Genomic DNA, 22,520 nt, shown 5'->3' with positions numbered 1-22,520 from the left:
TGGCATCGCCAGCCTCCGGCCTGGTCTCTCCACCTGGCTCAGCTCCTCCTGCTAAGGTGCCCACCTGGCCCCTGCAGGTGTGGCTTGGGAGCCCAGAGTTAAACAAATTCATACTACACATGTCACCGTCACAAGTTCTTTTCTAAACTAGTTCAAGGCAGAACTGTGACCCAAGAGAGTTGTTGGGCCCGGTCTCTGTGATTTCCAGTGGAGGAAACACACCCAGAGACCTTGTGCCTTTGCCCGGTCCCAAGGCAGAGGGGCTCTGACGCCTAGGCTCCTGCCTTCTCCGCACCTAAAAGCAGCCTGACGTCCAGGTATCTCAAATTACTCAAAATAATTAAGGAAAGAAACAGCTAAATCTAAAAGGAAAAGCGTTCATGAGCACGATCTAGAACACACTCCTGTAGTGTCAGACTGGCCTTATGCATGTCTGCTGTCAGTGGTGAACACTGCTCTTTCTATGGTTTCCAGTTAACCGCTTTTGAGTTCTTACTGGGAGCCAAGCACTAGTCTAAGTATTTGTGGGTATTAACTCATTTCATCCTTCAGATAACCCCAACAGGGAGGTATTAGAATTCCTATTTTTCAGGTTTGGAAACTGAGGCACAGGAGTGAGGTGACTTGCCTGAGAGCCTACAGCTAGTGAGCACTGGAGTGGGTCTGCATAAACAGATCCAGGGTCCGAACACCGACTTTGAGATTTTGGTCCCTCCGTGTGCAAAATCCACTGCGGATTTCAAAAGCGCGAGGCCCAGCCTCCAAGGCAGTGATTCTCAGCCCCGTTAGAACCAACGAGCCCTCCAAATATTTCATGACATCCCTTTATTCTAAAATGAAACTTATAGATAATAACTCATTGCACACATAATTTTAAAAAATCAGTGCAATGCCCTAATGGTAATTAGAAAGGAGAAAGAAGAAGAGAGTAACTTATTTGAAAATGCCGCAGCTTGGGCAGACTTACAGAAAGCTCCGACGCCAACCCCTCGTGCAGAGTCCCCACACGTGGCAGCTTCAGACTCAGACCGACGCAGGTTGGCTGGACCGTCAGCTCCAACAGCACAGGGTCACTGCTGCCGTTAATGGGATTTTTGAACAACAAAGTTTGACCGTCCTTTGATTTGCACAGTGGTTGGATATCTGAAAACATTCAGCGTCCGTTAAGGCAAACGATACTTTCTAGGTAAAACAGGATTATGTTTTTGCACCAACAGGGCCGATGATGGGACATTCCAGAGTCACGCTGGTGGCTATCAAATCTTTGCTGTGCAGACTGCCGGGCACTGCAGGGTCTCTGTTACAACCGAGTCCCCCGACGAATGCCCGCTCACCTGCCTCCACCCCCACACAGTCTCCTGCCAAAGATACTCCCCCACAACTCCACATGTCCTCCAGCCTGCAGCGGTCCCCAGCCTTTTTGGCACCGGGGACTGGTTTCATGGAAGACAATTTTCCACGGATGGGGGTTGGGGGGAGGTGGAGCTTGGACGCCGAAGCTTTCCCCTCTCACCCTCTCCCCGTCCCTGAGTTTCATAAAGACAATTTTCTCACCGATGGGGGTGGGGCTGAGCTCTGGACCTGTTCCCTAACTGCCTTCCGTGGACTCGCTCCACTGAAAACCATCAGCTTGTCAGCTTCCTCCAGGGGCTGTAGTTTTATCTGCCAGCCCTTAGGAGGGCAGTTTATGTCATTGGGCAGACTAATGCCAAGGAATTCGCAGAGTGCTCGCACCTGCAGGTCTCCCCTCCTTAGAAGGATGCCCCCATCGGTCCAGTTAACTGGCCATAAATTGTTTACAGGGAGCTACTGTGTTCCTCACTGTAATACAGCTTCAATGACACTGAACCAAATCGTATTCCCAAGTACTGGGTGACATGGCGTACATGTCTTTGACCTCTCTGGAAGCTACGTAGTGGTAATATTATTATTTACAGTCCGAGGGTAATAAGGCCGTTCTGTGGCACATTCCTAGATACCGTCCTATTTCAGCCTTTGCTGAACACCACTTGTGGGCCAGGGTTCGGATGAACAAAAGAATAAAATGCAGTTCAGACTCACGGAGCTGCTACTACTCTGGACTCCAGCATGACACCAAATGCTTGTGACAAAACGTTACAGGTGTTTTGTAAAAGAAGCACGTTCCCTTTTCTGCTTTCCAGGAGCTCACAGACTGGAGACGAGGGTCCCACAAACCGACACTCAGAAGGCGTCATGGTCACTGCGGTGATTACAGGATGCCCTGGTGACATGGGCAAAGGACATTCATTCAAAGGACCGGAGACTGAGAGACACGCAGGGTTGGGGTGAAGACGACCGGGCAGGGGGAGAGAGAAAGACGCTGGAGATAAGCGGACAGCGCCTTGGGCAGAGCACAGGATTTGCAGAAAGGCGCAGAAGCACCCTGAGCCCGAAAGAACAAGGAACATCGATCACTACGAACCCGGAGGCAGAGTGAGGTGGGGAGAGCAGCGGGGCAGATCTGAGACCGTGCACCCCGTGGTGGCCGGGTCACACCTACGCAAGAGGGAGTCTTCAAGGATTTCATGGGCAACTCGATCATATCTTCACTGTAGAAACATTAGGCAACAAGGGTCTCATGAAATCACCTGAAATCTCCACGGAGATGCTCATCACAACCTGCCACCGCATCGGAATACAGTGGAGACTTGACGTGTCTGATTGATGGTTTTACTCACAAAGAATTTGAGCCCTAACATCCTCAAACCACGATTATTGGGAAACGTAGAGGTCCAGCCCTTGGAAAGGTAGTTATGCCAACGACGAATAACATTTACTACTCACCAGGTGGGTCCAAGTACTATATGAATCGTTCACTGAATCTTTACAACCCTGAAGCAGGGACCATGATCCCGTCTGCTTTGCAGATGAAGAAATCAAGGTGGGAAGGTTAAACGCCATGTCCAAGGACAGGCAATAAGAGCAGGACCAAGATTTGAACCCAGGCAATCTGCTTTCAAACTCTACATAATGACATTAGGTCTACACAGCCTAATTTTCTCAGGGAAAAAGATATCCACTCTACTTTCCAGAAAATCTATAAAGGGAAAAGTGATTAATTGCATTGTATCATACATACCCTATAGATACCAGGGGAGTGTAGTGGTCAAGCAGAGTTTGTGCTACATTATGAGAATGTGGAATAAAACAACGCAGGAATGGAAATAATAGATGATAAACATTTCTCTCTTTCCATGTGACAACCCTGAGACACCAGAGGGTGATGTATCACGCATCTTGGAGCCGTAGTGCCTGGTACGTTCTCCGACGTCATTTAAAAGCAGAGTGACTCTGGGCCACTTACTGAGTTCACTATCTCAGTCTCCTCATTTGTAAAATGGAGATATTAATAGTACCTGATTGCTCAAGTTCGTCTTGAGAAGTCAGAAGTTACAGACACTGTCTCCAATCGCTTGCATCCTGCTGGGGACGGGGCTTAAGGATAAATAACAGAAAGCAGATGAAATACTCCAGGATAAAAATGAAAGGCTATGTACCGTGGGGGCGCAGCTGTCACCGCTGACCAGGGCAGGGGACAGAGAAAACGGACCTACCGTTTGATAGAATTAGTCCTTGATGATCCACGACCCTGCGGTATCTGTTACTGCCTGGGGTGGGGGCCCTCCCGCCCTGCTGGGTACTCACCGTCTGTACATTTATCGTCTGTGTTAAGAAAACATATTTAACACAGTAAGTTTGTTTTAAAATGGTTATTCATTCCAAAGCAAACAGAACGTACTTTTCATCGTTCAAACGAACATATTATTCCCTTATTTTTCCTGTTTATTCTTCGTTGGTGTTATTATTAGCTACATTCTCATGCTGGAGAATTTACAAACCGTAGATTTTTCCCTCTAAAATGAGATAACCAAACAGCTTCCTGAAAGCACATGTAGTCGCAACTAGGAATGTGACATAATTCACTGGGTTGGGATCATTTTACCTTTGTATAATCTGAAAAGTTTTAGTATATGTCCAGGAAAAATACGAATTTACAAGACACGTTAAGCTACTAAGGGAACAAACTGTGAACATATTTTTATAGGTACATGGCTATTTGAAAATTGCAATTAAATTTCATTAGTTATTAATAAAATTATTCTGCTAGGGAATTCTTATTTGAATTGCTAGTTACAGAGTTGGGACTTGAAAGTCATAAAAACTGAATGTTAAGAAGTATTTCATATTTTCCAACAGTTTTTATTAGCCTATTTGTGAAATTATCCAGGTTAGGAAGACCTTTCTTCATTAAAGTGAGGTGGCTCCGTGTTACTGAAGTGCAAGCTTCAGAGATACCCTAAGCATGCAAAAACACACTTTAAATGGGATGACGTATTGAATTTATGGAAACGTATTTCCAAGTTGCTGTTTCCCTATGGTGCTGTTGGAAGGAATTTTAAATTACAGGGTCAGTATAAACTGCTTAGTTGGATGTGAAAATTATTTCATACAATTCAGAAGGACACTTCCCTAATTATTTTCCTGTGGTTTTGCATGGAGACCTGCACCCGATTATCGTCCCTGGAAAGGTGGGGAGAGGACCAGGGGGCTCCAGTCACCCAAGCACGTGTGGACTCTGTCTAATAAAATCAGAGGTTCCTCAGATGGGTTCCCAGCGCCTGTCTGCAAACCAACCCTATTCTAGCCGTTCACCAAACCGCAGCTTTAGTTTCTCTTTGACCAAAGAAAGGACACTTACTCTTCGATACAACTATTGTTCTCGTTTCTGATGTTTCCTATACTTCTGTCTCATGTGCTCAACTTTATTATTTTCTGGCTACTTCCTTCAAAGGTGACTGGCAAAATTTGGCCACTGGCTCATGAACTTAAAAAAATTTGATGGGTTTTAGAAAATTTAAGAAATTCATTCTACATAAACAGATGGAGCCACGGATTGGCTGTTTACTTGCAAAATGATTTAAAATACGTAACGGTGACAATTCCAGGATGCTTTTCTGACTGTGGAGTAAAAAATAATTTTATAAAAAAATTCTTCCTTATCAAAACTACCCCTCTTACCAAACTAGAGTTAATATGCTCCTTTTCATGTTTAACTGGATTAAAATGGATATTTTATATATCACTTGGGCTTGTAAACAAAATATGTTAAAAAGCTATTAAATGGATGGATATTCCTTCACAGACCGTAGTTACTATGGATTTGAAGGTTTTATAAAAACAATGCCATTTCTAAAACTAGCCATCAAAACTTCAACAGTTTTCTTTATGTGATGCTAAAGTTTATTTAATTTTTAATAACAATTAGAGGACAAAATGTTTAAAATTTACAGTTTAAAACATGCACATTCACAAAAGGCCAATGACACATAACACTGCATAGAAGTGAATATTACTCAACTATAATAACTATTTAGAAAACAGTGCAATCGAACATCAAGATAAACAAACCTGAGGAAACTACTAAAACCACAGATTCAATACTTTCCACTCATGCAGCTTCACAATTCCTACAGCAGTTTGAGCAGGAATGGTTTTTCAGGGAGCTGAAAATACTACTTTATCTTTAACGCAAACTGCAGTTTTCCATACTAGCTGCCTTCCAAGGTGGACTTTTTTTTTTTTTTTTTAACTTAATAAACTTGAAAATGTGAAAAATGAAGCTTGAAGTAGTTCAACAACCAACAGTATTTACTGCATTTATGGCTCCTATTCTAGAACCGTGAAACATAAAAATATTTTTTATTTTTAAAATTATTCTGCTCACATCTTTGCAAGAGCAGATTTACCTATGGAAAGTTGCTGCTAATTCAAAGTAAGCAAATGTGAAATCTAGCTTTTTCCTACTTAAGGGAGATTTATTTGCTGAGAAGTTTTGTGAGTTCTATTAGGAAAAGTTCTTAGAGGCAAGCTAAACAAAAGATTCAATTAAATTTGTTCGAATTTGTTTGTAAAATAACCCACTTATAAAAAAAAGTTGTGCAGGGGACCAATTAATTTGTCCACTGAATATTAAAATTCCAGGTAGGCCATGATAGGATTTTATAAGGCAGAAATAAACATCAAGATTTACAGCAAGAGCCATGCATTGGCCTGGATCACTTTAAATATTAATTCATGCAAACCATAAACCTATCAAAAACACAGCTGCTCTCATACAGAAAATAAATCAAGATGAAAAATGGAAAACATTTATTTCCTTTCCTTCAGAATTTAACTTGCATTCCATTTGAAGAGCTGTTGAAGGTTAATTAAAATGCAGCAAAGTATAACTAAGTTTCACAAGTGACTTCAGTTATTTAAAAGTGAGACAAATCAGACTATGGTTATCTTATGAGGCATCATAGAAAGGTTCATCATTAAAAAGCACTTATTAGGCACCGAACTACACGGTGTTACCTTAAGTTACAAAAAGAATTCCTGGTCCACGTGATGTGAGTGGGCTGGGCATCTCCTCCATACATTTTGTAGGTAATTATTTATAAGGTGATAGACTTATTTAATTAAATAAGTTTTAAAACCAGGAACTATCAAAGGGCAACTGCACAAAAATAAACATGCAGGATTAGCTTTGTAATCACCGTGGTTTTGCTGTAAATAATTTAAAAACAATGACTAATACAATCTATTACTTTCTGACTAGCATTCATTGCCTGAAAAAAACACTTTAAATGATAGGTGATACGTATACAATGCACACCATGTAGAACAAATTACCATGTGACGTTCCTATTGGATGTTCAGAATGCTGAATTGCAAAACTAAAATATAAAATTTAACCATCAGAATAAAAGCTGATTGCTTTCTATAATCTATTTTCCCTTCTGGAAATTAAGAGGAATCACTGATTCCATTGAAGGACCCTACAACTGATGTAAACGGCTCACGTTGTTTAGCAGAATACACACATTCACCTGACTTGATTAGAGAAAGTTTTCCATTAAGTTAGCAACACTGCGGACGCAGCCTCACACCAGAGCACGGAGTGGAGGGGAGGATGGCAGTACACGTATCACTGGAAATCTACGTTCCTGAGAAACACTGTTTTCCTGCTAATAAATTCTATAATAGAACATCTTTCTGGGTGTGAGACCCCAATATATTTTTAGTATGTATATATAAAATATTTAGAAAGTCCATGCTCAACACCACTGTGTCCTAGTCAACATTAAAGAAGCAACTCCCAGCTTTTCAAAGCTAAATGAAGGAGGATTTTCTACTATAAGTAGCATTTTCTGAATTGTAAACATCGTAAAGCCACCGTGTTAGCATTTGCCAGAGTCCCTACAAGGAACTTTAAAATGAAGAGTATCTGTCCTTCATTTCAGAAAACACACGGGAAAAGTCACTTCGGCTGTTTACTGTAATCCTGGTAAACCATGCGACTTTTCCAATTAAGGTTAAAAAAAATCAGAGTGTGTTCTCATTTAAGTTAACACTGTAAAGTGAGTGCAATTGCGCGGTTATGTTTTCAGTTTCACCAAGGCGGTTGGCTCCCCACCCCTGCACCCTACCCCGTCCCCCCAAGAAGCAAAGAGATTGACTTAATGCCAGTAATTCACAATAGGACGATGGGACAGAGAGGCATACATTAGCCGTATTTCTGATCATGTCGTTACACATTATGGACCGTGAGCATTCTTCTCATGTTGAAGAGCTCCACAGAAACCGTCCCTATTTCAAGATAAAAAACAAAACTCACGGCTTTCTTAAGTCAGAAAGTGCATTTCTATTACAGTCATGACTTTTTTGTATTAACATTTTGCAGAAGGACGTCACTAACGACGTGAGGGCGAACGGAGGCCGCTCTTCCGCGTCACGGCAACGACGTGTTTCTGGAAGGTCCCCTTCACCCTGGCTCTGTCATCACCGTGCGGTCTGACCCCCACCACCACAGAGCCGCTCCGAACACGCATGCAGCGGACAGCTCAAGTCCGTGACCTCGGAGTTCTGGAGATGATCTTAGACCCTTTCTGACACCTGTGGTCTTGCTGGATGGTCTGATTCACGATTCTCTCGATCTGAACCGCCAACAGGAAGGGTTTAGGAAATATTAAGCATGTAAACTCCTTGTTACCTCTAGGTTAGAACCGTGTGTCTGTGTTATGACCCCTTACGTGTAGAGGATGTGGAGGCACGCCGATAACTCGCCACAGATACAGAGGAGGAAATGACCGAAGATCTTAATTTTAAATCTAGATGGAGAAAAAAGGGTGAAAAGACTGTGAAATTACTAAACTCAAGGGGCGATCTGGAAAATCATCCCTCTTCCCAATCCTGGGCGACTCTTCTAAAAGAGGAGGTTCTCTCTGTGTTGCTGGTAAAGTCACTGAAAGGCAAACAGGCTTTTGAGTAAAAGGCAAATAGTTTCCTTCAATCTCTGAAGTGTATCTGAAAACGACAATTCCTTTTTTTTTTAAATGAAAGCATTTTTAAAAAACAGTGTAGAAAACGGGTGTTGGTTTTTCAACAGCCCCTTCATCATTTATTGTTGGTAGCAAAATAGGCATTTTCAGGAGATGTCTTGGAAATGCTGAAAATAATTGAACTGAACATACATTTGAAAACACATTAATGAAACCTACTCGTGATGAAAACTGTCCTTTAACGGTAGAGCTACAGGCTTGAGCAAAACAGGTATTCTTAAAACGGGGGAAATGTCCTACTTCTTTGTCCCAATAAGCAGCGTGGGACTAGTTTGGGGACCCACTTGATGAGTGAACTTGAAGTGATTTTCAGTCCTAAGTAGAGGGACAAGTCACCGTACACCAGGTGCGCCACGTGAGACAGCAAAGCGTCTGCAGGGGACCGGACAGACCCAAAACACGTCACCAAGGCTGAGCCTGGGTACATCACAAAAGCCCATGCATTTCCCTGACCTGTTACTTCAAACATGGCCACAGAAGCCTTGGGAATGCCACACAAGTACGTAAGCGTAGTTTTCTCAAGAGGAAAACCTGAAGACACACTGAGGGCACTCAATCTACGGCACAAGCCAGGGTTTTTAGAAAAATCCAAACGATAATGAAACTGCATTAGAAACGACTCAAACATAACACCTTAAAAAATCAGTCTCATAAACGACAGAGTCACATCTAACACAGGTGTCCTTTAAGTTTAACAAATCAACAAGACAGACGACAGAGAAGCATTTGTAAGGCCGAAGGTGCAACATCACAGATTTTAAGTAGCAAATGCCTTGAAATATTCATTTTTGCAAATCACTCTTGCATGTGAAAAGTCGCGCATGCAGATCTTAGGGCAGAACTGGCAGTAACTCTCTCTTAAATTTCTGGGCAAATGACTACTGGACTAGAAATACACTGACTGAACTTCTTTGGCAGACGTGTATCGAGACAATTTTTGACACACACACACACTTAAAGAATGCCTTGTGGAGAAATTTTGCTCAGGAAGGTGAGTCATTTCCTTAACAATGCTGGTTTGTTTCAGCATATCCCGAAATCTAAGCCTGGATATCACAAGTCCCTTTCGCTTAACACCATTTTAGAGTTTTTTAACGGTTGGTCACCTCGAGGGATGGCCAACACGCTGACGGTCAGTGACAACCCCGGAGTGACGGCGTGAGGACAGTGACCTACCCTCCGTTTGAGAAAGCCACTCTGCAAAGCTCCGACGTCAATTCCCTTTCTGTTTACAAAGACTTAACAAACACTTTTAAAAGTCTGAGAGAGATGGTGTCACAGTCTAGCTGCACAGTGCTTACGTCTGCCACACACAAGGGTCTGCATGTCCATCCGCGAGGTGCGCTCAGATCCACCTCCCCCGGGGGACCAGACTGGAGCTGGTCAGCAGGTCGCCGTGACAACCCGGTGCCTCTCCTTGGAGACAATGCCTCTCCGCCCCGCCCGTCACCATTCCTCGGGCCGCTGTTTGGTGGTGTCATACGCTCGAATCACCTCAGACTGTGAAACGATTCCATTTTCGTCTTGAGAGAACGCATACCCATCTGTAAGTGAATGACAAAACAGAAATCGTGGTCACCAACACGCTGGAAGTCGCCGTCATTCGGAGTTTTTGACGAGTCACATTTTCTAGCTCAGGAACAAAGGCTTCCGTGCCACCTGCAAAAGCGCGGAGACGCTGAGCTTTACCGTCTGGGAAAGACACAGCTGCAAAATAAAGAGTGGGATGATCACGGGTCGAGGGTCGCGGGTTTAGATTCTACGGATGCTCCCGGGAGACAGCGCGGGCGCCCGCGGGCCCCTCAATCTCTCGTTCCCAACTCCAACCCTCCTCGCTTTCGCTGCCCCACGTCTGGACGGGGTGAGGAGTTTAATTAAGTGGGATCACGTATTTCCATGGCGGTCAGGTGGCTGGGAGGGAAGGAAAAATGATACACAGAGGAGCTAAATCAGCTTGATCAGTCTCTCCACGCCATCTGCGGGGGACTGGATTCGGGGCCCCCTTGAATACCAAAATCCACAGATGCTCGAATCCCTTATGTCAGGGGTCCCCAACCTACGATGAGCTGTATAATTATTTCTTTATCTGTTACAATGTAACAATGATAGACATAAAGTGCACAATAAATGTCATGCGCTCGAATCACCCTGAAACCATCCCCCGCTCCCTGCTCCCTGGAAAAATTACCTTCCATGAAAACAGTTTCTGGTGCCAAAAAGGTCGGGGACCGCTGTCTTATATGACATGGCGTAGGATTTGCATATAAACTACACACATCCTCCTGATAACTTTAAATCATTTCTAGATGACTGATAATGCCCAAGACAATGCTACACATCAGGTGATCTGCATAGATTCAATGCAATACTCGGTGCACAGCAAGTTCAAGTTCTGCTTTTTCAAACTTTGTGAAAATTTTTTTTCCCCGTAAATATTTTTAATCTGCAGTTGATTAGATCTACAGAGGCCGAACCCAGGGCTGCAAAGGGCCGACTGTACACGTCTATGACGATATCACATTGTACCCCATAAAGACATACGATTAATATTTGCCAGTTAAGAAAAGTGAGGGAGAAAAGACAAACACACGCTCATGGGGGAAAGCGGTCTCCTGCCCGCAGAGCACCTTCTCCTGTCTGGCCCTCAGCAACTACCCACGAGCTCACTGCCGCCCCAGCGTGGCTGCAGGGGGCTCGGGGGTAAGAAATGGCCCCCAAGGGCATCACATCTTCAGAAAAGGCCTCTTGAAGTATAAAGAGCAAAAGCATTAAACATGAGCGTGTAACCATGAAAATAAATTATATGGGGAAACAACATGAAACAAAAGATATATTACTAACACAAACACATTCACTACAGGGCCTTATATTTTATAAGCTTCTTCAGATCCTTGAAATGTTAAGAGGGCACAATCCCCAATCATTTCTTACAACTCCAGATATTCATAAATATTTTTGAAAGGGAAAATATATGTTTCCTTGTGCTGCATGAAAGCTGAAAGGCTCTTGCAAAGTTGCTCAAGTAGAAAAGATAACAATACAGAGGCAGCTTTTAGGAGCTAAGATTTATTTTACTTTTTTGGGGGGGAGGTAAGATTTAAGGAAGCAAGGGATGTGGAACTATTGTTTTTCTTTAAGTGAAAGAGCGATTTTAAAATGCTCTCTCTCTTCTGTTAAAAGCCAGACTGCTGTGACCCGTGGATTTTCTAACCACTGTTATTAATATTTACGTAACACGCTATAAATACGCAGAACTTGTTTTAAGGGTTAAGCGGTTAAATGTCCCTACAATCCAACTACTGCTCTGAGAAACGCCACGACACAGCAACGGCAGCTGGTTTATTTAAAACAAGAAGCCAAATACTTACGGAGCAGGTTCTGTTGCAGCGATTCAGACCTGTACAAGTTCACGTGGTTCTTCTTAAAGACGTTCTTGAGCAGCTGCGCCCTCTCGGTGAGGCTGCGGAGCAGGTGCAAACGTGTGAAATGAATTGTCAACTCGGCAGAGACCCGCGTGTGCAGGACAACCGGAGAGAGTCAGACTTAAACAAAAGATCGTTCGGGCAATCTGCAGCCCGGTGATTTCTTGCCCCCATTTTCTCAGATAGCAAATGAGATTTCTAGTATCTAGACAGACACTTTTGAGGCCATTTTTCCCACAGCTAAGGAGGAGTTTTGTCCCCAGTAATCCCCTCCGAGCAAACAGCAAGATTTCCTGACCCCCTAGTTACAGTCAAGCCAAACGGTGACACAGAACCTGTACAACATAATCAATAAAAAAATACAAAATCATCAGTAGGGTTATTCACTTCTGAAAACTTGGCTAACTTAGTACATACATTCTAAGCATGGCCTTTTTAGAATTAAAAAACCTTAATTATTACTGTATCTTTTTCGTACTGTGCACATATTTGGTGCAAAATATTTTTTGGTTAAAAATATTAACAAAACTAAATATTAACTAAAATTACACAAAGAAGAAATTGTATTGCCTTTTTAATTAGAAAAATTCCATTACCACTCTGATATGGTATGAAATGTGTTCCTTAATTTCACTTTAAAATAAACTATTTTCAGAAAACTGGGCTAGGTGAGATAACAAGGAAGGTAGTTATTTTTCAATGAATGTCTAGAATAATCTTCTCCACAGATCCAGATAATTATGCAACTTCTAGAAGCACACTGCAAGAAATAACGCATCTTTTCCCTCACTGCACACCAAACAGTGCCTCACACAGTAGGAACTCAAACATTTGTCAGATAAATCAATTTGAGTAATAATTCTGAAATGTATTTATAAACATCATCAATCTTCCCAATCATGCCATTCCTCCATGGGCTGATTTATAAAATTTTGCTTTGATATTAAAGAACATAATAAGCGTGAGGAGCAAATAAATAATCCACATGCACTGTGGCAAATGTTTATGCAATTTTGTTTTAATAACTGGAACTGACTCAGTTGAAAAATTTCCATCTTGTGTTTTTCCCACTATAAAAGCTTTAGTTAAATCGCTGTAAGTTATGTTAGTTCTGTAGTTTGCCAGTTTTTTTGAGACCCTGAAATGGAACAATATTTATCATATATATATATATATATATATATATATACACACACACACATATGTATAAAAGAATCCTCTGCAAATGAACTTGTGTAAATGATTTACACAAACACGCAGGCCAAAACTGAAGGAAAAATATTTAGAAATGTTGACATTTGCAGTAATCTTCCACACATATTTTTAAGGTCTAGGGATGTTAACTGGTACTATTAGACATGTTTTATTGTCATTGGGAATTAGCTACATTAAGGCAAGAAAATGAATTCATCTGAAACTGCAGCGGTTCTGCAAATAGCCGTAAAACTTGTTTTTGTCAGTGAAATAAACAGATAGGAGGAATGAGAAGGAGCCATTTTTGCAGAGTCACTTTTCTTTCCTTACTCTACTGTTTAAATGATCTAACATCACAGGCCCTGGGACCCTGGGGGACACTAAAGTGTGTAACTACTTAGAGGAAGTCCCAGCTTCAGCAGCAGGTGGTCTGATTTGGTTAGCAGAGCATCGCGGACAGACGGGGTGCGGACCGTCTCCGGTGTGTACAAGTGAAATGACCACAGGAGACCAGAGGATGACAATGGATCATTATGCAGCTTCTGCTTCCCAAAACACTTGTTTTCCAGGTTTCAGACTGGCCTTCCTAAGTGCGTAACACTTTAGCATTGCAACAAGAAAGTGTGAAGGCGGCACACATGGACATTTTATCTTTCCCATTATGGCATTTGAAACATACAACGAAACTTTGTTTTGGAACCGTTCATATAAGGCTGTCACTCAGCTGTTGCATCAAGGTAACGTCCAGTGTTAAAAACAAAAACCAAGAAAGTCTCTTTCTTGTGAAAGTTGTGCATTGCTCAGGAAAGAGCATGGGCTTTGGAGTCTTGCTCTGGTTTAATTCCGAGTCTGCTGCTTATCCGCTGGGTCACTTTAGGTAAACCCTTCTCAGTCATCCCATACAAAACAGGAGGACAATACTTGGCTCTCAGGCAGGCAGGGAGGGCTCGGCATTGTCAGCACCGTGACTTACGCTTAGGAAGCACTCAACAAATGCAGGTCCCTCCCACCCTCATCCTCCAGGTCCCAGGGAATTTAGTGCAAAAAATCAACTAGAACCGAGAGCGTCACAAGACAAAAGATACTTTGTAAGGGGCATTTCGCTGCATTGGTTTGTATCCAGCATTAGCTCAGTGTGAGACGTCTGCTGCTGCAGATGAGTTTTAGTTTATAAGGCCCTCACTCTACCTCTTTACTGAGAAAACGTCTAGGTTTTTGTTCTTTTGTTTTTCCTTAGCTACTTTGAGCTTCTTGCTTTAGTCCTTGTAGAGCAGAGAGTCCTCGCTCCGGAATATAAATGCCACTCAAAGGAGGGTGCTGAATGAATAGTAGGGGATGATGAGTTGTATTTCTCTCGTCTTATCCCACCTTTGGGAACTATCGTTTCAACATTTATGCAATTCTGTGTTCTGTGCCATTGATGTTTATGGGTACTGATATGGCTATTAAATCACATTATAAAGTATACTGGTGACATGTTAACATTAGTAGTTATTAATACTAAAAAAGTTCATTTTTTGTTGAACAGCGTAACACTGAAAAGACAAAAAAAAAAAAAAAAGAAAGAAAGAAAAAAGACCAAGATACCTTCTCACTAACCACATCTTATTCACAATCCCGGCCAGCACTTTTACTCAACCTTACATGGTCTTTCATTTCCATACCAAGCTATGCAAATTCTGAGTTTGTCTAATGCAATTACACAACGGCCACTTAAATACCGTTACCTTATTTCCAAACCTACCAGAATACTGCAACCTAGATCTTCGGTGGAGGCAAGCGGAAAGATACCATATTTAAAATGGCCTTCTCAAGTCCCGGCCAGCACTTTTACTCAACCTTACATGGTCTTTCATTTTCATACCAAGCTATGCAAATTCTGATTTGTTTAATGCAATTACACAACTACCACTTAAATATCGTTACCTTTATTACCAAACCTACTAAAACGCTGCGACTTAGATCCTGGGTGGAGGTAAGTGGAAAGACACCAAGTTTAAAATGCTATTTCCCTTAGAAACACTAAAAAATGTTAAGTGTGGGTATAAACCCATTTACCGTTCTGGAATGTGTTGGAATGTGGTCTCTTAAGGAATTTCTAGTGACCTTTGAAGAGTGGTAAATTTTCATTTGTCTATATATTGGTTAACAAGCTATTTTGGTGGACTCATTAAAATGAATCTCCAGGAAGTCAGTGGGCGCACATTCAATGCACAGCGCGGAGAGCCGTCCTGGGTCCGACGGGGAGACAGACAGCGTGACAGGCCTGATCTCCGCCCTGGAGGCAGCAACATTCATACTTAGTGTGGCGCGAAGACCTTCCCCGCCAGGTGCGATTCTCCTCCTTAACCAGCTCCTGTCTCCTGCCCCTGCCCTCGCTGCCACCGGGGCTGTGCTGTCACCGCGGGCGGCAGCAGGAACCCGGAGCGCACGCTGCGTCCCAGGGGTCTGCTTTGCGGGATTCAGCTCACGGCCACCTGGTCCCCGAGTCCTCGGGAAGAGCTGACTCGCTCTCTCGGGCCAGGGAGCTGGGCAGCGTCCCGCGAAGGGGCTTAATGTAAGTCTTACTAACAAACTCACAAAAATCTGAGAAATTCACTCTTAAGGACAATAACAGTATTCGCAGTGGCCTCTCCCTAGTAATTGTGAAGAAATGGTTTTATTCCCAATTTCATCAGCTAGGACTCCTACTACGTCTTTTTTTTTTTTTTTTTTTTTACCACTAAAGATGAACCGATGAACGTGGTTCCAGGTGACGGAGTTCACCGTGGTGCTTTCCTGCACGGAAACTTCCAGGTGGAGGGGAGGGTGGCGGGGAGGGACAGGTGTTCAGGGCCCCGTGACAGAGAGGGCGGGGGCTTTGCCAAGGCAGCAGGACTTGCCAAGTTGCTGCTACACCACCTTCTTGAAAAAGTGGCAAAAGGAGGCAGAACCGTGGACGGCCGGGCGCAGGGGCTCTGGGGCAACTGGCCTGGGCTCCAGCCCGGCTCTGCCACTTACAACCTTGGGAACTTTGTCTCTCTCAGCCCAGCTTCCTCCTCTGGAAAACACGGAGAGGGTGGATCCCTGTAGGCTGGCACAGGGACTCAAGGAGACAGCACGTAAAATGCAAATGAAGCGCCTGGCAGTGCGTGCTCAGCAAATGTGGGTGCCATTGTTTGCGCAAGAGGCACACACTAGCGTGTGACGGGCCCTCGGCTGATGAGAGGGGGTGAGAGCTGAGGCCCAGCCCGGCACCTAACTCCATCGTGTCAGGCTGGGTGCAAACCGTGAATCAGATTAAGGCGACGCATACCAAGGTTTAGACATTTCCTGTGGTTTAGACAAAACTTTAGCTCGCTTTAGTACGATGAAAGAGAAAAAAACAAAACAAATTCCTGGTACTATCTTCATAATTGTGTTTCGTTATAGACTGCTTTCAACTGATTTTACTTTCTTTTTTACAATGCTTTCTGAATTTAGTGAATCCGATTAGCTTTTTAACTTTGCTTTTCTTGGGAGGGGTGGTGGTAGTGAGGAAGAGAACTTAGAAATATAACTCACTTCATATAGGATAGATATCTAGGTCAGTTCCTGATAATTACTGAACCACAAATGTAATTACAGGGCAGTTGGTCCTATGTCAAACAATGATTACGAGTATACACTATTTCATTATGGATACTGTTTCAAGCTAACAGTCTTTTTCTTCCGTTTCAGTTTAGTTACACACTAATATTTGCAACTACCATTTATTGAATGCTCATTAAGGACCAGGTACTACGCTACGTGCTTGATAATATTTTATTCAGTTCTCTCAACTAACCACGAGGTAGGTGTTATCACTTCCATTTTATGGATAAGGAAACTGAGGCTCAGTAGCATTGAGCACCTTGGCTAAGGCCACACACAGCTTAGAAAGTGACAGATTTGATTTCAATTCACATCTCTCTGCTTCCCACATCTGTCAGTACACTGCCTGCCCTGTGTTAGCTGATAAATGCACATTTTACCACCTGTTTCCAACCACTAGTAAAAGATAAATTTAAAGTTCACTTGGAAAAAAATATATTCAGTGTGTATCGTACCTTTTTCCAAGAACAACTGCTCCTGGGTCTTGAGATTTTGCCTCCAGTTCCTGAACTTCATCTACTAATGTTTTAAAAGCAGTCCTCTTGATGCTGGAAAGAAAAAAAAAAGATTTGCATAGAAACACTCGGGTGAAGACTTTACAAAATGAGATGATGTCTGGTTTATCATCATGCCGCTAATAAGTACAAAGTCACCAGAGTACAAGCAGTTTTAACAGAATCTAAAAATTTACAGTCATTTTGATCATTAAGAATAATAGTCTTAGGCCGGGCGCGGTGGCTCACGCCTGTAATCCTAGCACTCTGGGAGGCCGAGGCGGGTGGATCGCTCAAGGTCAGGAGTTCGAGACCAGCCTGAGCAAGAGCGAGACCCCATCTCTACTAAAAATAGAAAAAAAAAAAAAAATTATATGGACAACTAAAAATATATATATAGAAAAATTAGCCGGGCATAGTGGTGCATGCCTGTGGTCCCAGCTACTCGGGAGGCTGAGGCAGGAGGATCGCTTGAGCCCAGGAGTTTGAGGTTGCTGTGAGCTAAGCTGACGCCACGGCACTCACTCTAGCCTGGGCAACAAAGTGAGACTCTGTCTCAAAAAAAAAAAAAAAAAAAAAGAATAATAGTCTTAAAATAAATGGCTTAGGTTTATACTATTAAAACTCTCATAGTTATTAAACATCATATAATTAACTTAAATAAAACCTTTTATTGTGGGAAGAGATAACATTCTAAAACTTACAATCCTTGACATAAATTTCATTTCTTCCATTCTATATTTTATATGTGTTTAGAATCAGGTGAGCAAAAAATTGCTTTTCATAACTATTTAGAGAAGTGTGTTTGGAAGTAGTACAATTTTTTCTTCTACCTCGTATGGGTTTTGGGGCTAATTTTTAAAAAACATACTCTCTGATGTAATTTCCTCCAAAGTAATGCACTTTTCTCCGATGTTAATCGAAACTACCTGCTTTACTTCTCATTTGGTCTTTTACACTAATTTAGTTTTCTAGCTCCTGAATCTAGTTCCCACCTTCTTCTTCTTTATTTAAATTTAATTAATTTTACTAGTTCCCATCCTGCACACTCTCCCTGCTGGGGTTGATGTTGCAGCCAGGGGAACCTGAGGATTGACCTGCACCTGTATTTCTGTGCGTGCGACCAGGTGTTGCACTTACACCTTATACACCACGTCGAGCAGCAGAGACGCCACAGGAATGAACACCAGGCCCATCCAGAACACTCCGGAACCGAACAGCATGGCTGCCTGCAAACCATCAGAAACGATGTTACTTTAAAAACAAAGAAATACATCATTTTTGCTTAGTTTTTACATAATTTTAAGTAAAATCATTGTAAGAATACCATTCTATGAGAGAAGAGACAACAACTCTGATTTGAACTTATGAAATACCTGGCATTAAAAGCTAAATGCGTCAGAACATGCATTTACCAAATCTCTTCTTCCCTTAAGTAGCTAACAGAGCAAAGCTGTATCATGTACCCAATCTTTTCTTATTTTTATAAGAAATTTGTATTACTGTGCTCAGTATATGATGTAATAAACCTTGACCTTCTTTTATAACTCAGAACACCAAAATCAATCTTTTTGAGCAAACTTAAAATATACTCTGGATTAAATTCTCTTATAATAATATAACTCGTAAGATAAATCATGGTTAGAAACTGAGTTTACTATTTCTGGCAAATGCAAATTACTTTTGTAAAATTACAGGATATTAAAAAATCATCCAGATAAATCACGACTATAGTATAATCAAATTAAGATATTCATGAAATAATTTGATTATTTTTGGTTGATATTAATATTAGGTAGGAATAATCTTAATTTTTGTTCAATGATTTATACAACTCATATCAGTGCATACCTGTTATTGCTAAAGTCAAACCAAATACCTAGTATGTAAAACCCAAATAAAACTATATTAAAAATAACTTTAATCATTCCTTTCTATTAAAGCCCAAATTGGTACATCAGAGTCCTGTGGGTTGCAAAGAAAATGATTCTGTGATTAAAAAAGTAATACATTCTATTAGTGGTTTGCAATTATAATAAAAAATACCTTTGTAATACAATTAGATTACACAGAGCTTAAAAAGAATAGTGTTGTGCCATAAAACCAAAAGAAATATTTTAGTTTCACTTCTTTTAGTCCATTTGTTAAGAGCAAATCTGCAGCACAATTTAAATCCATAAACGCACTGTTCTAGTTCCATTAAAAAGGAACCACCTGATGCCTGCACACTTACATTCTACCGAAAATCAGTCAGGAATTTAAAAAAAGTCAGATATGGTTCAGGAATTAAAATAGATCTTGAGTTTAATTCCTCTAGGCAATCCACATTTATACACAAATAGTCCTAATAATCAATCTCTACCAAATATAAAGATTGATTTTAAATTGTGTTTCAGATTACCTATTCATTTTGACTCTCAACTAAGAAACTCATGAACTTCAGTTTAAATTTTTGCTGCATTAATGTGGGTTTATTGACACAGACCCACGTCCGAGGATGCTAAGGTTTTTCACTACGTAGGATCGAACAGCTTTGAACGCTATTAAAATCAAAACACGCGATTCCAAAAAATTTCAGAGAACAAATTTTGCCACGTGGGTTCGAGGCAATAGCACCCATATTCTGGACACCAACAAGAAGACAACTATTCACATAAAAGTCACTTTACTTAATAAGCAAAACATGATCTTTGACATGTTTGCTGACATCCTCGATAGTGAAAACCCACAATAACTATGTAATAGGAAATGTCCATCAAGCCGGTGGGTTTTCTGCGGATTGGAGGAAGCTTTCTAGTAAGGCAACAACAGCGAAAAACCAATTTTTTTTTTTTCCTGCTGCGGGGGGAAAAGGTAAGATAAGATTCCAAGTCAGGTAACAAAAAATACCCCGTTTACTTAGCTTACGTTTTAATATATTTGGGGGCAAGAGAAGAAAGATCTCTTCCTGCCTTCGCCACCTGGTATCAAACGTGGCTGGTGGACAAGGCAGAGACCGGGCTGCTAATTCTGACTATTGTGATGCTAACTACAAACCGAGGCCACCGGCCCCCCATTCAGTCCACCCGCCTTTGGCTGAACCACATGAATTGAGGGGAAGAAAGTTTTTCTGCGTCATATCTGAAAGCCTGTCAGATTTTTTTTCTTCTTTTGCAGAGTTAATCCAAACCTAAGAGATTTAAAGCCGAGGCTCGCATGAAAGACAGAGAGTCTCTTTGTGTTTTTTGGATGAAGAGGGGGGGAAGAAAGTGAAATCCCACGGAGGTATTTCCTTCCTTTCTGCACAAGAAAGCTGCCCTCACTCAGTTTTGTCTCTCACTTTCCCGTCTCCCCGTCGCAGGCAGGTCAGCTGGGAAGGGAAGGACCCCGCAGACAATGGTGGTGACAGGAGCAGCCTGTCCCCGCTCCGCTTCCTCCGAGAGCGGTTTGCAAATTGCCCTAACGTGGGAGACCGGTGGGCCGTGCCAAGGGGCCCCCGCGGCCCCTCCCCAGGGCCCTGTGAAACCAAATCTGCCACAAAACCGGCTCCCGGGGGACCTGGGAGAGGGGGACCAGCCCGGGGGGCTGCCGCAAAGCTGGTGCTCTGGGGGCACAGGCCCAGCGTGGGGAACAAGCGACCGCTTGTCTCTGCAGAGTGACGCCGGCTCAACGTCCGACACTTGGGCTTCAAACATAAACCGGTGCTGCCCGAAAACGCAACTTGCCGCAGAGGAATTTTCCTGAAATTCCCATGTGAACCTGCAGAGCAAAGGAGGCTCGAGAAGGTCCAGGCTTCTGTGCACCTGGCCGGGCCAAGGGGCCTGAGCCGATAGGGGGATCACCTGGTGACCCCCAGCGGGGTGGTCTGCTGGCACCTACGTTCCCCAGCAGAGAGGACCCCGCTCACCCGTGACGTGCCCAAGTCCAGTCTCGCAGGGCGAACAATTCGAACATGCCACCTGCCATAAACCCTCAGCGATGTGGCCTTCAGTCCACCTCAATGTTTACAATATAGATGTCAGAGTGGCTCAATGTGACTCTTAGTCTTGGATCACGTATAGATGCCTTTTAGAAAAGAAGGCCCTTGGGGGGGGGCTTAAGACTGCATCCCTGGACCCAGGCTGGGGCGGGGCTGGTGACATGCAGCCCTGGAGGTGGCCCTAGCTCGTCCCTTCCCAGCTCTCGGACTCTGAGGAAGGGACGTCTCCATCTGCTTCCTTGGATGCAAAGCAGATCGTAAGAGTCAAACCCGACGATCGCAAAGTGGCTGCTTTTATCGGCTGACGACCCTGATTAGTAACAAACTCTCCCTTCTTCGTTTCAATTTTCTAATTTCTTTAAACACCCCAGTCTGTGGTTCTTTCTAGTGATCTGTCCCACGAGCTTCAAGGAACAAAATTTTTGGCACAATATCAAATGAAAAGTCGATTTATAAGTTTTATGATTTTCCTCACAATCATATCACAACGTATGCTTGTCTCGTCTAACATTCTGAAATGCAATGCTGAAACACACCAAAGTAACCGATCCGTAATAATGTACTAGCCATCTCAATTTGCTAATTTAGTAAATAGAAGAAAATTATTTTTTTCATACAAATGATTATTGACTATTCACGTATCATGTTAATTTGGGAAAGGAAAATTATTCAGAAGACAGTAGTGCTTCAAAACTTCATTAGTTATAGTTACGTTTTTGGAGGGGAGTGCATTAAGAGAAATTAACTTCTAGAGGGGTTAAGAGTTATTGTTGGCAATGACAAAAAAAAATCTAAGAAGTGATTATTAAGCATCTGGATAAAGCTTGGGGCTTTCTAAGCTTAAAAACAGTGAAAAATACTACAAAAGGAAATGCTTTAAAGAACTGATTCACAAAAATGTATAATTTCCACATGTTCAAAAAAATAACAAAAAGTAAATGATAAACAAGAAGCTGGGAGAATGCTACAAGTACATAAAATTCTGTGTTAATATCTGATCATAAAAATAGCCCGTTTAAATTCTTCGTAGGAAGAGCTGCAGTCGTGATAGGCAAAGATCGGGAAGATGCTCACAAAAGCAGCGGTGAGTACCAGGAACAGGGAGGAGAGCTGAGCCTCTCTGCGTCACAGAAACACTAGCAAATCTGATCAGATCTTAAAATGTCACAGTCACAGTTTGGTGCGGTGGGGAGTGGCGTGTGTAGGGTGAACAGGTATCTGTAACAATTCATCTTCCCACCAGCAAAGTACCAGTCTTTGGGACAGGAATTTGGCAACGTGTGCACCAAGGACAGACGCGTATTCCCGCTAATCTGATGATTCAATTTCTGAACTGTATGTCACAATGAGGTGCAGCTTTTGCGTACAGGTTAGTATCTCAGGAGACTGTCCTGTGGTCACTGGTCCCGAGAGCATCTCCCCCCTCTGGAAGGGC

The 22,520-nt window shown here is 42.4% G+C and overlaps 1 protein-coding gene across 3 annotated transcripts in view; it reads right to left on the bottom strand.

Annotated features, from left to right (window-relative positions):
- Positions 1-962: 962 nt before the first annotated feature.
- The window catches only part of ATP8A1 (ATPase phospholipid transporting 8A1), a 190,259-nt gene continuing 168,701 nt past the window's right edge, over positions 963-22,520 (bottom strand). For all 3 annotated transcript variants that reach the window (XM_069458057.1, XM_069458058.1, XM_069458059.1), the window contains 6 exons: positions 18,268-18,356; positions 17,089-17,181; positions 11,774-11,865; positions 9,707-9,949; positions 2,062-3,684; positions 963-1,143 (listed from right to left, as the gene is read on the bottom strand). In XM_069458057.1, coding sequence (XP_069314158.1) covers positions 9,852-9,949; positions 11,774-11,865; positions 17,089-17,181; positions 18,268-18,356 — 372 coding nt within the window. In that variant the 3' untranslated portion in view covers positions 963-1,143; positions 2,062-3,684; positions 9,707-9,851. The remainder of the gene's footprint in view (positions 1,144-2,061; positions 3,685-9,706; positions 9,950-11,773; positions 11,866-17,088; positions 17,182-18,267; positions 18,357-22,520) is intronic.

The sequence above is a fragment of the Eulemur rufifrons genome, chromosome 24 (assembly GCF_041146395.1).
Source record: "Eulemur rufifrons isolate Redbay chromosome 24, OSU_ERuf_1, whole genome shotgun sequence".
NCBI classification, from domain to species: domain Eukaryota; kingdom Metazoa; phylum Chordata; class Mammalia; order Primates; family Lemuridae; genus Eulemur; species Eulemur rufifrons.
The sequence above is the reverse complement of the archived record's forward strand: the minus strand, read 5'-3'. Positions and strand labels throughout refer to the sequence as shown.